A 14,407-nucleotide genomic window follows, 5' to 3' on the forward strand; every position below is an offset into this window, starting at 1 on the left:
TGCGGGACTGGTCCCATCATTCATAAGGCCCAGTGCAAATTGAAAACACGAGGCCCCTTGTTAAGAACTTCAAGATGGTGACAGTGGAGGGTTAAACCAATTCTCCGTCCCTTGTGAGCTCAGGCCCTGTGCTACCACCCATCGAAGGCCCCTAAAGCTGGCCCCGCATCCCTGAACTTCTCGGTTTGTACTCAATTCCAGATTCTCTTGAAGGAGGAACAAGAAATTAATATCGTAAAGAACTCATCCAGGGAGTTTTCTGACTGCTTTCATTTGTTTATTCAACAAACACCCTGTGGTTCCATGAGAGGAGAACTTCGAAGGTTAATTTAAAACGCCCTCTGATTCATCATTGCAGTCACAGCTGGACAGAACAGTGATTTGCCTGCTGCTGAAAACATGCGACCGGCTTCATCTCACTGGCCGGCCGCAGCAGCTTAGCTCCTGGTTGGAGAGGGAAGACCTCTTCAGACAAGCATATGGACCTAAGTCCCAGACCCCTCTCCGGCCTCCTCCCAAGGGAGTGCTCCCTGTAACAAACACACCACGTTTTCGAGCCTGTCTTGATTTTGTTGCCTGCTTCCAATGGGGTTGGAATACAAGCTGGCCTCCTGGGGTGGCTGCTTAGACCTTCTGAAAAGAGGGGTTCCTGTTGCCATACTCCCATTCTTGTGCTGCTTATTATGTCCTTTTCAGCCCTTTCAAAATGTACTTTTCAATCCCTCAAGTGTCTTTTCCTCCCTCATTAAAGGCTTCTCCCTTTCCCCATGGTTGCCCCTTTGCCTTGAAAGTCTGTCAACAACCCAGACAAAACCAGTTTGGACATACCGAAACTCTGGAACCAGTGAGTCTTTCTCCATCGGCACGGATGACTCTCAGAGAGAAGGCAGGTGGCTGATGACAGGGAGGAGGACCCCGGACCAGGATGGTAAATGAAACGCTGTCAACTCTCTCTCAACCTCTCCTCCCAGGGGTAACCCTGGGGGCTGGGGAGTTCTGGTCCCCTCGGTGACTTAGCAACTCCAGGTCACTTGAAATGTAATAATCCAAGCAGTAGGGGTTCCTTTCTTTAAAAAAACCAAGACAACAGCTGGTGTTGGCCTGGGAAAGAGACAGTTTGCCCTCTGGCTCTGGCTTCAGTACTGCAGGAAAATTACCACTCTCAGGCTGGTGAGCCGACATGGGGCTCCACAGTGCCCCCTTCTGGACAAACTGGTTTGGTCCTTCTGATCGCCGAGGAACAATTAAGGGCCGATTGTGTGGGATCTGGGTTTTACTTTTCCTGAAACCCACTGAGAGTCTTCAGAGAGAAAAAGAAAGCAAATAAAGTAAAAACATGATCCGTGTCCGCTCGGTTCTCTCCATTAATAATGACTTCTGTGCCTGAGGAAACTGGAAAACACAACGTCCTGTTTTGATTCTGCTTTTACCTCCAACACCGCGGTGTGAGCGCCTGACCTGAATCCAGGAGGAATCCAGCATTTGCCGTTAGGGTGATGAGGGTGGTTTCAGCTGAAGACTTTCCCATAAGGCTCGGGAAGAGGGTTTCACAAACTGGCCCTTCCCCCAATCTCAGAATTCTCACTGAGAGTCCAGAAAGACGACACCAGACAGAGTTCTCATTCTCTTACCCCACCAGGGCACAACAAATATCCCTCAATGTGTCCTGCCACCAGAAAACTTCAGAGAAGAACTTCACTCCAGGAAATAGAGAAACACCAAATGCTTTTGTTTAGGTTCCCAGAAGACGCATACATCAACTGTAAAATGTATTATTTCTGGACTTCTCGCTCTTGTTTCCAACCCCAATAGGAAGCCAGAGAGGAGAACTCTGTTGGGTTGATTAAACACATACAGAATCTCTTTAAAAGTTAAAAAGCATCAATTTAACAATAACTTTGTCAGCTTTTGGGAACTTTTTTTTTCTGAATCAGTTCTATAAGCAGTTGAACTAATGAGCCTTGGATTTTATTCACTGATGCAATTTAAACATCACCTATGACTTAAGAAATCTCTTTTTGTATGTGAATATCATATCGTGCTAGCTTCTCTTTGTTTTCCTGCACAAGGCACGAGGAAAACGGGGAAAAAAGACATCATTCTGAGAGGAGGCAGGTGGTCCTCGGGAAAGATGGGGAGCTAGGGCTCATAGGTCTCACCTGATTCAACTTTCCTGCATTTTTAAGACAGCAGTAGTGACAGGAGTGTGTAATCTTTCCCAGACAAGAGCACAGGAACATGACCGGCTATAACAAATACATTTGTGGCTTCACAAGATGAGCTGTTGCCCAACTAGTTATTCTTTTAACCTACCTGAACCCTAGCAACACTTAGCAGTCAAAAGTCTGGTTACTGATTTCTGGGCAGAACTTTAAAAAGAGGACATGTCACAAGAAGCAAAAGGACACGTTCTCTCTACATTGGTCCGGATGCTCCCTTAAAACTTACATCCCTTTCTGGAGGTGCCTGGGTGGCTCAGTGGGTTAAGTGTCTGCCTTCAGCTCAGGTCATGATCCCAGGACCCTGGGATCAAGCCCCGCATCAGGCTCCCAGCTCATCGGGGAGCCTGCTTCTTCATCTCCCTCTGCGGCTCCCCCTTCTTGTGCTTAATCTGTCTGCCAAATAAATAAATAAAATCTTTTTTAAAAAATTTTAAATAACCATCCCCTCTGGCCTCTGAATGCCCCAGCAGGTATCCTTCCCAAGCTAGACAAGTCGATTACACCCACATGCATTGTGATAATGGTAATAAATCAAGCCACAAAGAAATGAACAGGCCCGATCCTTGGACACCAGGATGGTGAGCAGATAGACAAGGCAACAGCTCACCCTGTTAGCATGAAGAGCTGTTAGGAGAAGGCTGAACAAAGTATAATGGGAACACACTCCCCGGAAGAGACAAAGCTTAAATGTCACCTCTTCTGAGAAGCCCTCCCTGCATGCCTGGGCTGGGTGAGGCTGATGCACATTCAATCAATAAATGTTTATTGACTGCATGGTGTCAGGATCTAGGGGAGGCGATGATGGACCAGCCGCCAGTGTTAACACGCCAGGACGGAAGTAGAGGCAAGCCAAAAGGTAAATAAATACAATATTTAAACACTATACCCGAGGTCGTGAAGGAAGCAAATGAAGGGGATGACATGGGGCTAAGAAACGGGGACCTGGGTTTTGGAGGGATGGGAGAAGACCACTCTGGGAAATGATGTTTGCACGGAGAACTGAGGGATGCTGTAGGATTAAAGGATGCCAGCCAGCTCAAGAACAACGGTGGATGGAGGGTAGGAAATGGTCCAGACAAAGATAATAAACCCTAAAGGGGTGGACAGGACCCGGGGGTAGTTGAGGCACTGAAAGCCCGCAAGTTTCCAGTAGAGCCATGAGTGGACGTGAGGGTCGTGGCAAAGATCCATTTAGGAGATGGGACTGAGACAGCTTGTAGGTTGGGGCTGATGGAAGAGATAAAAGAAACAAGGGAAATACCTACACTGCTCACTTTGAATGGCCAGACGGATGCTAGTGCCCTTTAATGAGAAGGGAGAAACTTGGGAAGGCATGGGGTTACATTCGCAGGAAAAGATATCAAGAGTTCTGTTGTCCGCGCAACATAGAGATGTCTATGCATTGCACAAAGGCAGATGTCAATTAGATGATAGGAGATATGAATCCAGAGCGTGAAGAAGAGGTCTGGGCCAGAAATATACATGTTAGAGTGTTCAATATGCCTGTGGTGTGAAAAGGCCCAAGAAGTGATCCAAAGAGCATGCAAAGTAGAGAAAATGGGGATCAAAAATGAGTCCAAAGAAATTCCACCAGCTCTGCAAGAGTACAAACGAACCCTTGCGGGGGAAGAGAAGAATCCCAGCTAGGGAGACTTAGAATGACTTCCAGAAGTTCAATCTTAAAAAATAAAGACAATCATTACTAAAATCTATCCCACTCTAGCTGTCTGCCCCATCTGTCACTCCATGGATTTGGGTGGGAGGCCCAGATCGGACAGGCCAGGCAGGTGACATTTTCCTCTCCTTCTGTGCTGAGTTGTCCTACCCCACGCCATGGGCTGTAGGATTGGCAAACAGGAAGTCTATAAGAACCATGCCAAGCACCACAGAGCCACCTGCCCTCCCCTGCAGGAACCTCCAGGGCAAACAATCATTACCCCCTAGTTGAATACTTTCTTTCATCAGCTTCCACAAGAGGAGCCCAGGAAGACACTGCCATCACCAATCAAACCTTTCCCTCAGCATAATCCATCCTAAAACTGGGAAAAAAAAAAAAAAAAAAAAAAAAGCTAAAATGTAATCTCTCCTGCATCTCCTTTCCTATTCCCATCCTCCCCTTGATTGCCACTCCTGAAAAAAACAAAAACCAACTACATTCCTCTTCTCTCCATCCATTCTCAACCCACACCAACATGGTAACAGTAACCACTACTTTGCTGACCGTGCTCTGGCACAGGTCAATGATTGCCTTGAAACTGATGGATCCAATGATACTTTTCAACTTCTATTACTTTACCTCTCTATAGCACGTGGCCCTGACTCCCATTCCAAGACACCTGCTCTCTTCTGAGTTCCCTGCTTGTTTCTCAGCTTCCTGCATCCCCTGAATCGCCACCCCCACCCTCCCCACCCCGCTCATCTGTAGACACTACAGCATCCCAGGATTCTTCCCCTAGCACTTCTAGCCTCAGAATCTCTCAGGGTGAGCTCACTTACAACTATGATTATAAATACCACTCCATCAAGGCCCCCAGGATCTCTTATAGCCAACTGTTGAGGTCCCACCTGATTCCCACAAAAAAATTCTCACCCAGTGTGCTAAACCAAATTGATTACCAGTTGGTTATCCAGTTCACCGCCCACGTTCCCTCAAGGTAAGGACTCCATGGGAAATACACTAGTAGGAATTCAGAAACAGTTGCTGTCGACACTGGATGTATCAATAATAGCTATACTCTGACTCCCTATGTATTGATCTATTGCTCTTTGTGGACCCTTCCAAGAACAAGAGCTGAGAACCCTTAGGCAGCAATTTCAGATAACCATCCTCCTGTTGCTTCCAGAAACCTCTGGCAGGTCTGGAGTGCAGAGACGGGCTTCTGTCATTTGTCTCTGGGGGCTACGTGGGTCACAGCTAAACCTGGGTAAGGTGATGTCTACTCATTCTCCCCTTCTCTGCCCACCAGAACCCATCTTCTCTTCACCCTTTTCCCCCAACCACATACTCTTTGACGGTATAGCACTTTACTCCAGATAATAGCTTTGTGGAGACCTGGATATTCCGATTGAAGGCAAGTGTATCCATTATTTTATTATGTCTCAAATATCTGTATTGGGAGTCACTAATGGATACTGTGGTGTGCCGCCGAAACTCCCACGCTCCCCACCTTCAGGACTGTAAGATTTATTCTCCCTCCCCTCCCTCCACGACCCCTCCACCTTCACCCCCGGGGCTGGCAGTGCTGATGCAGGGGTAGAAAAGCCAGACCTCTGTTCTCAATGCAGGATCTTTCTGAAGAAACATCCCGAGCCAGAACTTCCTGTGGGACGCGCTAAGCCCTTTGATGGGACTGTTTCCATTTCTCCCCCTGCCTACCCTTCCTTGCTCCCTTCCCTGATCCGCAGGGATTTATGCTGCCAGCTCCCCTCAATGAACTTCATGCACTCAAGTCTCCACCTCGGGGTGCCTCCCAGCAGCAGTGCCTCAAACCCAATGTATCAGTGTCTTGAAAAGAAGCCAAATTTGAATATTCTCAGACTAACAGATAAACAAACGATGAGCTCTTCATCTGAAATGTTAGCAATTAATCATGATCAAAAGATCGATGATCCCTTCGGAGCTTCTATCCTAGAATGATTTTACTAATGTCTGCTGATTGATGACTTTGAATCCCAGAGAAACACCACGGAAATAGATTTGGTCTATAATTCCATGACTCTCTATTCAATTCTGAGAAATTAGTCCCAAACTTATTTTTGACACTTTTTCCAGACCATATGTTCCATATATAAAAAAATAATAATAAGAGCAGAACCCGTTCCCTGGGGATCGTGAGTCCCCTCCAAGTGTCTAAGGTGAGTGTTGTCAGCTGATACCCATCCATTTCACCTCTAGACAAGTTTATCTAATTAAGCTTGGTTCATGTTGACTTCCATCCACTTTCCCAACCAAGCTGGTTCTCAGATCACAACTGCCCTTTTAATTACAGACTGAGACAAAAACAAAAATGCATTTGGTCTGCAGCAATTGGCTTTGCCTAATACCTAACAGAAAAAGAACACTTTCCTTGTTTTATTTGTCTTCTTTCACCTTATCTCCCTCCGTGCAAGGCAACTGCTTCTTCTACTTGAAATTCTCTGGCTTCATGTCTACAGGCTAGGGTCTCGCCATTGTTCTCAGCTGCCTAAACTTATTCCCTCTTTTTTTTAGCAGCAGCATCTTCTTGAATGTCACATCTCCATTCAACGTGAAGTTAACGTCTCCATAATCATTGCCATCTTTCTTGTGCACTGTCTTTTAAATTCTTTATCATCTCTTTTTGCAAGGACACTCGGCTATCTTGTTTCTTTTAACCCAAAATGTTTCAATCCACCTGCTGCCGCTAAAACAAACATAGGGAACGATTGTGAAATTTTAATGAAATGTGAATTAACTGCAAAATGCGGATAGTTTGAAACACATTAGAATTACACGAAAAAAAAAAACCACCCAATAACAACATAAAATCAAAATTCCTCAAAGTGTCAGATTCTCCATCTGTAAAACAAGCATAAAATTCCATAGGAATTTTCCAAGGATTTAATGAAATCATATATGTATAGCCACACAGACTTGGAATAAATTCAAATGAATGGCCCTATTTATATTTGTTTATGGTGATCTCTATGAACACTGGTGATGTAGGACAATTGGCTCACAAATACTAAATGATAGATTTGGTGGAGACAATTTTTTCTTTCCAGTGAAAAAGGAATGGAACACTGTGGGTTTGGGAGTGCCTAAGAACCCAGTGGCTTCCAAAGGGAGTCAAACCACCAGTCTGGATGAAGTGCTCACATCTACTGCCACCTATTGAGTGATAACAAACTGTGCTTATAACAGAGCAATATTACCTCTGAAAAGTGTTTTCCTTGATTTAAAAGACATCTCTAGTCATCACTGTCTGCATATGTTGTAAAAACAAAACAAAACAAACAAACAAACAACAACAACATCAGCCCTACTCCTAAAAGGGCAGGATTATAGCTGTTTCAGGAAAGTGGGTAAGTGAAGCCACAACCCTGAACCAATACACTTGAAATCATGCAGGAAAAGATAAATTCCAGAGCCATCACATTCTCAGCTACGTTTGCCACTAAGAAGTACATGTTCAGGGCTCAGTGTTCCAAAACGTGGGACCCATGTGGTCAGCCTGGGCTGTTTCAGAGCACTGTGTCCAGGTAAGACTGTGTTTCTGGCGTCCTGACAACCAATAATTGCAAAAGAACTGATCATCGAGAACAACCCAGAGGAAAGTTAAAGGAAATAACAAGAAGGTAGTGGTTAAAGGCTTAACAAGAAAAGTAGCTGGAATTAAGGTTCATGTCCTAGAGATAGGTTTCAAAGAATTCTCCCAATCCACAACCACTGGGCGGTGGCATCCTGGAGGAGGATAGAACCCAAGCTCTCATTCTCTCAAAGGCTGCCTTAGAGAGGTATGAGGTTGAGCATGCAACATGCACCAGGAGTCTCAGAAAAGACTGCCCAACCTGGAAAGCATGTGCCCTATCTCAAGGGACAGCCACTTGGCCCCAGTGGACCTTAGTCCTGTATGTCTAAGCAGTGTCCTCTAATGGTTAGGGCCCAGGGTGCCAGAGCCTGGCTGCCTGAATTTACAGCTTGCCTCTGCCACTCCCTAACTGTGGAACCTTGGGCAAGTTCCTTAATCTTTCTATGCGCAATTTCCATACCTGTAAAATGGGAATGATAATAGTCCTTATGCATTACACTGTGGTGGGGAGTAAATAAATTAATGCATATAAAATATTGCGAACAACACAGGCTATAATCACTCATTAAATTATACGAAGACAAAAGACAGACCCCTTGCCATCAACTTTGCCAATGTTTGCCAGAAGCCAAAATCAGGATTCCTTTTTCAGGTGAAAGAGGTTTATAGGGAAATAATTCTAAAGTTTTGAAAATCCTGTGTAACCCAAAACATTCTTGTCTGGGGGCCACCTACAGTCTGCAGGGATCCAGTACCTAATGGCTAGTGTTGTGGGAAGAGCATTGCTTGGGACGCAGATGAGCCTCAGATCCGCCTCCATCCAACCTTGCCACCAGCCCTGTGACCCTGAGAGCATAGTGCCTGGGAACCCGGGATGGCAGGAGTGCACGAGAGTCAGTCCCGTGCCAGACGATGAAGTGCGAGTGACAGATGGCACCTCTGACCAAATGTAACAGAAGAAAGTACCCTCGGTGATTTAAATGGAGGCTCTAACACACAGGGGTATGTGGGAGGGAAACATCTTCCTCCTTGTCTCCAGGGACTTCACTCAAGGTCTTTAACATGAGCCATCACGTATCCTAGAGGGAGCCAGGATTCACACAGACCAAGTCCAGCCACCAAAATAGAGTTGAGTCCATCTTTAAAGGACAACGCTTGCTCAATGAGTCTACAATCTCAAGTAACGACCAAGATTGCGAAAAACACCAGGTTCAGCAGACAGAAGCCGCACCTGCTCATCTACACGGAAAATGAAATAGATACATCGGTGAGAGATAAGTAAATAAACAGCAACACCTGAAAACAACCATTTTGGGAGAAGAAAAAATAAAAAACGCAAAACACAAAGAAAATGAGTTACTCTTTTTTTTTTTAAAGTTTGAGGATCTTCCCTTATCTCCATTTGTCTTTGATAGCGCCAGCCCATTGTTCTTTCTGCCATCACTTGAAGCCAACCAGACAGATTTATAACGAGATGCTAGTCCTTTTGTACTCTACTGACAAATATGCGGCCCCTCTGCCTCCAATCAATGATGGAACACATGGAGATGGGAGCAATGAGGTATTTTTAAACACTCCTTTAATGAACTCATTCCAAAGACTTGGCACTTGGTGCGTTGAGGGGTGAGGGGCGGGCAGAGGGAGAAGAGAGCACGCACAGGATCTGGTAAATAAAGAGATTTGCCATAATCTGGATTCTAAAACCCTTGCTCTGAAACATCCTGCTTGCCCCCAACAAGCTGTTAAGAGCAAGGAGAGAAGTCTGCAAGCAAGGCGGTATATGGTATTTGTTCGATTTTGTTTTTTTTCAGACTTCAAGGACAAGTTCTTAAAATGCAAGCAAAACTCAAATTTTATCTAGAGCGGTATTCTCCTGTCTGCTATTGCTAGAAGGTTTTAAATTATTGGTGTCTTATTTGATTAAAATAATCATCGTAGGTCATTGAAACGAAGAGTAGATTCAGTTCTGAGACGCTAGCCAGTCCCTTGGGGGGAAAATCAGCATGGAAAACTGTTTAGTTTGCCTTTAAATGGGGGAAAACCAGACATCTGGGTATTGGTCAGACAGTCATAGAGGAGGGTAGAGAGGGGGAATTTACACTGAAATCAACCTGTGTCGAGTCTCAAACAGAGAAAAGCTTTGCAATCTGGGATCTCCAGGATTTATGGCACAATGACCCAGAAATTTCACTCAGAGCTGTTAAATATTGCTGGTTTCTGCAACCGAAGCACTACCTCTTAGGCACTTTTCCGCGTCTGACAATCTCCTTAAATTTGAATCGAAAGGAGACAGCACCTAATCGTGTTATATAAAAGAGCACAAGAAGGGGCCGTTGATACTGATGGGCAGACCTGTCTTTTGGTTGTTTAACAGCCTGGCTCTTCCGCTTCATTTGGTGGAAATCCAGTTTCATTTGGACTTGGAAATTGTTTCTTGTTAGAATTGAGCTTCCAGTCACTCACAAGAGGCTGTCTCAATACACACGAAATGGCTTTTTCATAATTCCATTATTATCTCTTTTACCCAAGGAGGCTGATTTTTATGTTCTTCAAAATGAGAAATGAAAACGGCACCAAAGCCGGAGGCATGCTATACACAAACCCCTTTGGACCCGAAACCCATGCCTTCCACTGGTTTTCCAATAAGTCCAGTCCAAAAGCTCTTCCTCCCACTGACCTCAACCTCGTTCCCCAGGGGAGGAGGGAGATGGCAATCGTTGTTTTGCTTTTGTTTGCTTGAAATAATAAATCCAGAGGGTTCCCTTGCCAGGGTTTTTCTGCTGTCAGCAGTTTTCTGTTTCATTTGCTTCCTTAGTCAAACTGAAACCCGAGCCCTCGTGGTTGGCTTTCGCCCTGACCCCTTGGCTCCTGGGAACTGATCAGAAGACAGATCGCTGCGGGTTCCTGACAAACGTGGAGATTCAGCACTCTTTCATCCTCCCCAGAACGTATTTCTAAAATGTCCACCTCCACAACATCTAGGCGCTCCAGTATAATTCAGTCCATAATTGACCCGAGCTTGTCTGCCACCAACTACGTATAATCACTTTCCAATTTGGGTCAGGGACCTAAAACCGTAACTCAAGCTATGTCTGGGGAACCAGTGGGTGTGGGGGAGGGGGGTACTCAACTATCAAATTAGATGTTGCTTTACAAGAAAATACCTCTTGGGGCCTGGGAACTACCAAAGAGTCCACTGTTAACTTTTATGGAAACTGGATACTAATAATCCCAGTTCCAAATAATCAGAAACCTCAAATAACCAAAGCAGCTTTTGAGTATACTTTGCAAACCAAAGACTGAGTGCAGAGGCTGATACCAAGAATATTCCAAAAGGCAATTTGCAGGGTGTATATGCCAAAGGTATGAGAGAAAGCCAGTAATCTTCTCCGTTAGACATGTCTAGTACACTCATCAATGATAACTGACATTTCCAGGTGATAACCCCAAAGTTCTGCCAAGTCCTGGAATCTTCCTGGAAAGATGACATTACATTCTATATCCCTGTATTCTTAAAGTCCATTTTCCCTGGACCAGCTACTTCACAGACATTGGAAGAATCAAATGTGATGATATACACAAATGAGATTTGCAAGTGGGTGCTGAACAAACATGAGATGTCACTATTGCTTCTAATTGGTAATTGGTATATGTAATTGACAAGTAACTGTATCACCAAAGGAATGGTAACCAGAATGGCCAGTTTACCATACTCTCATGTCTCATTCTCGATCAGAGTTTTACTGAAAATGCAGGTACCGAAAGCATATAAGAGTTTTGCTATTTTTGCTTCCTTCTCAGCAATGTGTTTCAAAGCAACATCTTCAGCCTTGGTAGAAAGCAAAAGCCAACAAAGGCAACTGGCCTGAGGATTCTCCATGAACTTCTGTTTTTAGGCACATTAATCAAAGATGTCAGAAGAGGCAAGAGAATCTCACCAAACCACAGGAACAATTTACTAATCAAAGTCATCGATTGGAGCCGACCCTCTAAAAGCCAGCTCTCGGACCACTTATGTGTTTGTATCCCTGTAGAGTGCCTTCCACGTGAGGTCGACCCGAGTACTTGGTACCTGTTCCTTGAAGAAAAGATGGAGGAACAGAAGAGACTGAGAAAGACCAGGGCTTCTGAAAATGTCACCTGCTCCTCAACTACTCCTCAATCAATTGCTATATGTTTCTCAGCCTTTCCATTTTTTTCAGTTCTTTCATCTCCTAAATATAAGGGGTTCTTTTGGGGGGGGGGGACATCTTTTCTTAACTATGCACAGTGCACAGATACGGCATTAATTGAGTGTGAATCTTAAAACATACTGAAAATCACTTCTGCTTTTTATTTAATGTCACATCATTTCACAGCTCTTATTTAGGGCAGAGGTGAGATACACACCTCTGGGGGGCTTTGTTATTTCCTTAACCTTTCCTTTCCCCATCTGGCTATCAAAAAAAGGGGTGAGTTGGGTACAAGATTTGAAAGATGACCATTCTCCACCTCTTTCACAGATGTTTTTGAACCTAGTCTTTACACGCAGGGGTAAGTCTAGAAGGGCCACGAAGGCAGCCAGAAATGCCTTTATGTCTTCTCTAATATGAAAGACTGAATCAGCAGGGAAAGGCTCTGAGGTTGAGCCATATGGGTTCTTAATATTTAATTCTAGATCCTTGTTTTAGCACAATGTACCACCTTCTCTGTACACACGTGTCTTTCTGGAGTATCTTTTTTTGGAGAAATAACCATCCAAAAAAAAAAAAAAATTCCACACCGCTGAAATGTTAGAATAAAAAGAGAGAAGAAATATCACGCTACCACAAGGTGCCAGACTCCATCAGAGGGACTCCCGGGGACAGAGAGGGATGAGTTCCTTCTCCTGAACACAGGGAGATGGTTTTGCAAATACCTTCCTTTGCTTGGAGGTTGGAATCTAAAGATCTGACTTTGGAACCAGGACTTTATTCCTATTTAGAGAGCCTTTCCCCAAAATCAAGCCTGGGGCATTAGTAAAATTTATTAGAGAGAAATTATGGAAAGGACCGGGACCAAGGATTCTTCACCCGTGCCCAGAGGAGCTGTTCCCCCCCACCCCACCCCAACCGCCGGCTTGGATCCAGTGATCTCTTGCAAGCAGCCAGTGCAATATCGTTAACTAATGAGAGCTGACCTCCCCAACCTGTCCTTTTGTCCCTATTTCGGGTTCTACCAAGCCTGAAAACTTTCCTGGGAGATACTGATCCAGGGACGTTGTTCTGGACCCTTTCTTTGAGGGGTGAGTACTCAAAGGATCTTTTTGCCCCTTGCCCATCTCCCTCTTGATAAAGGCAGCTGTCACTTCCTCTGGGAACATTCTCATTCGGACTGCTGCCACACGAGGCAGAAGAGGACTCCGCTGCCCCAGGCAGAATGGTGAAGCCTGCGCTTCACCCGCTAGCATCTGGGGACTCTTGTCCCTGCCCCAAATCACTTCTTTTCCCGCCTCTTCCTGGGAAGTACCCAGATCTCTTCCACTCTTCCTTAGAGCGGCCCAGGGAGATTCCGCCATCCAAGAACAAGGTGCGATCTGTGCAGGCCGGGCATCTACTCCGCGACTCTACAAAGCTGACATTCAAGGCCGCGCGCGCGGGTCCTCGCCCCGCCCCGGTCCCGGTCCCGGCTCATTCATTCCTGGCCGGTCCCCACCGCGCCTCGCTCCAAGCGCTGCTCCCCCGAGCAATGTACCCTCAAGAGGGTTTTCTCGTTGGACTCTTCTTCACACCTCCACCGTACCCTTTTAAATCAAATAAAATCGTCGTCTGTCCCCCGCAGCTCCAAGGGGTTAAGCAGCTAGCTTTGCCAAGGAAAACCCATCCCCTCCCCACTGTCCCGCACCCCGAGCCGAGCCACCAAGGCCGGGCGCCCGGCCCCCGTCCCGGATGAGGGGCCACCCCCCGCGCGCGCCCGCTCCCCCACGGGTCCGCAGAAGAGTCCCCTCACCCTTCCGTGGATGCCATGGTCTGGGAACGCCCCCTCCTCTTCGGCGCGGTCCGGCGGCGGCGGCGGCGGCGGCGGCGGCGGGCGCGGGGCGAGCTGGGCGAGCGGGTGCGGCGTGAGCGCCGGCGAGTGGCGGAGCGCGCTATTTAAGGGGGAGCGTCTCCACGCCTCCCACCCCCCTCGCGGGTAAGCCCTTTAGCGCCTCAGCCCGCGCGGGAGGCTCCGGCGGGCGCTAAGCAGCGGCTCGACTCTTCTCCGCCCGCGTCCCGCCTCGGCGGCGCTCGGCGGGGCGCTCGTGGGGCTGGGGGTGGCTTCCCCGAGCCAGCGCCGCCCCCGGGCCGCCGGACCGCCGCCACCTGCCTGTGCCGCGGGGCTCGAGGCGCGGCGAGGGGCCGAGCGCGGGCTGGAGGAGGGTGGCGGGGGAGGTCGGGGAGGGGGTGTGCCGCGGGTGTGCAGGGGAGTGTGTGCGTGCGTGCGCGCGTGTGCCGGTGTGTGCGCGCCGGGGGGAGGCGGTGGCGGCCGCTGAGCCCTGGCTCGGCGCCGCCGGGGAGGGATTGCGAGATTTAGCCCCGCCGCAGCTGGGGATTTGCAGGCGATCCCTCTCTATTTTCGTCGAGAGCTGACATCACCCGCGCCGCCGCCTCGGGAGACTCCTATAACTGCCGCCCCCTCGCCCCCCGTCCCCAGACGCGGTCCCCCCTCGGCTGTGCCTCCCCCACCACCCCACCCCGCCCCCCAGGCCTCTCGCCATAAATTAGCCAAATAAGAAAGGAGGCCCCGCTGGTCGCCGGGAAGGCCTGGGCAGCCGGTGGCAGGAGCCCAGGATCTAAGGAGTCGCTATTGTTCCCCCTCAAGCCATCGTGGCCCCGGGTCACCCCGCGCCGGGCGAAGCGCAGGCCGGAGCCCGGAGACCTGGGATGCCCCTCCGTCCTCGCCTCGCTGGAGCAGCCC

At 47.6% G+C, this 14,407-nt stretch overlaps 1 protein-coding gene across 2 annotated transcripts in view; it reads right to left on the reverse strand.

The window, feature by feature from the left end:
- SLC1A2 (solute carrier family 1 member 2) overlaps positions 1–14,105 on the reverse strand; it is a 144,596-nt gene extending 130,491 nt beyond the window's left edge. Inside the window, exon 1 of one of the 2 annotated variants that reach the window (XM_059139788.1) lies at positions 13,460–14,105. In XM_059139788.1, the coding sequence (XP_058995771.1) occupies positions 13,460–13,476 (17 nt within the window). In that variant the 5' untranslated portion in view covers positions 13,477–14,105. Of the gene's footprint in view, positions 1–828; positions 1,080–13,459 lie in introns of those variants that run through there. The other variant, XM_059139779.1, reaches the window with a different exon arrangement.
- Between the last annotated feature and the right edge of the window lie 302 nt (positions 14,106–14,407).

Source organism: Mustela lutreola, chromosome 1, assembly GCF_030435805.1.
Source record: "Mustela lutreola isolate mMusLut2 chromosome 1, mMusLut2.pri, whole genome shotgun sequence".
NCBI classification, from domain to species: Eukaryota; Metazoa; Chordata; class Mammalia; order Carnivora; family Mustelidae; genus Mustela; species Mustela lutreola.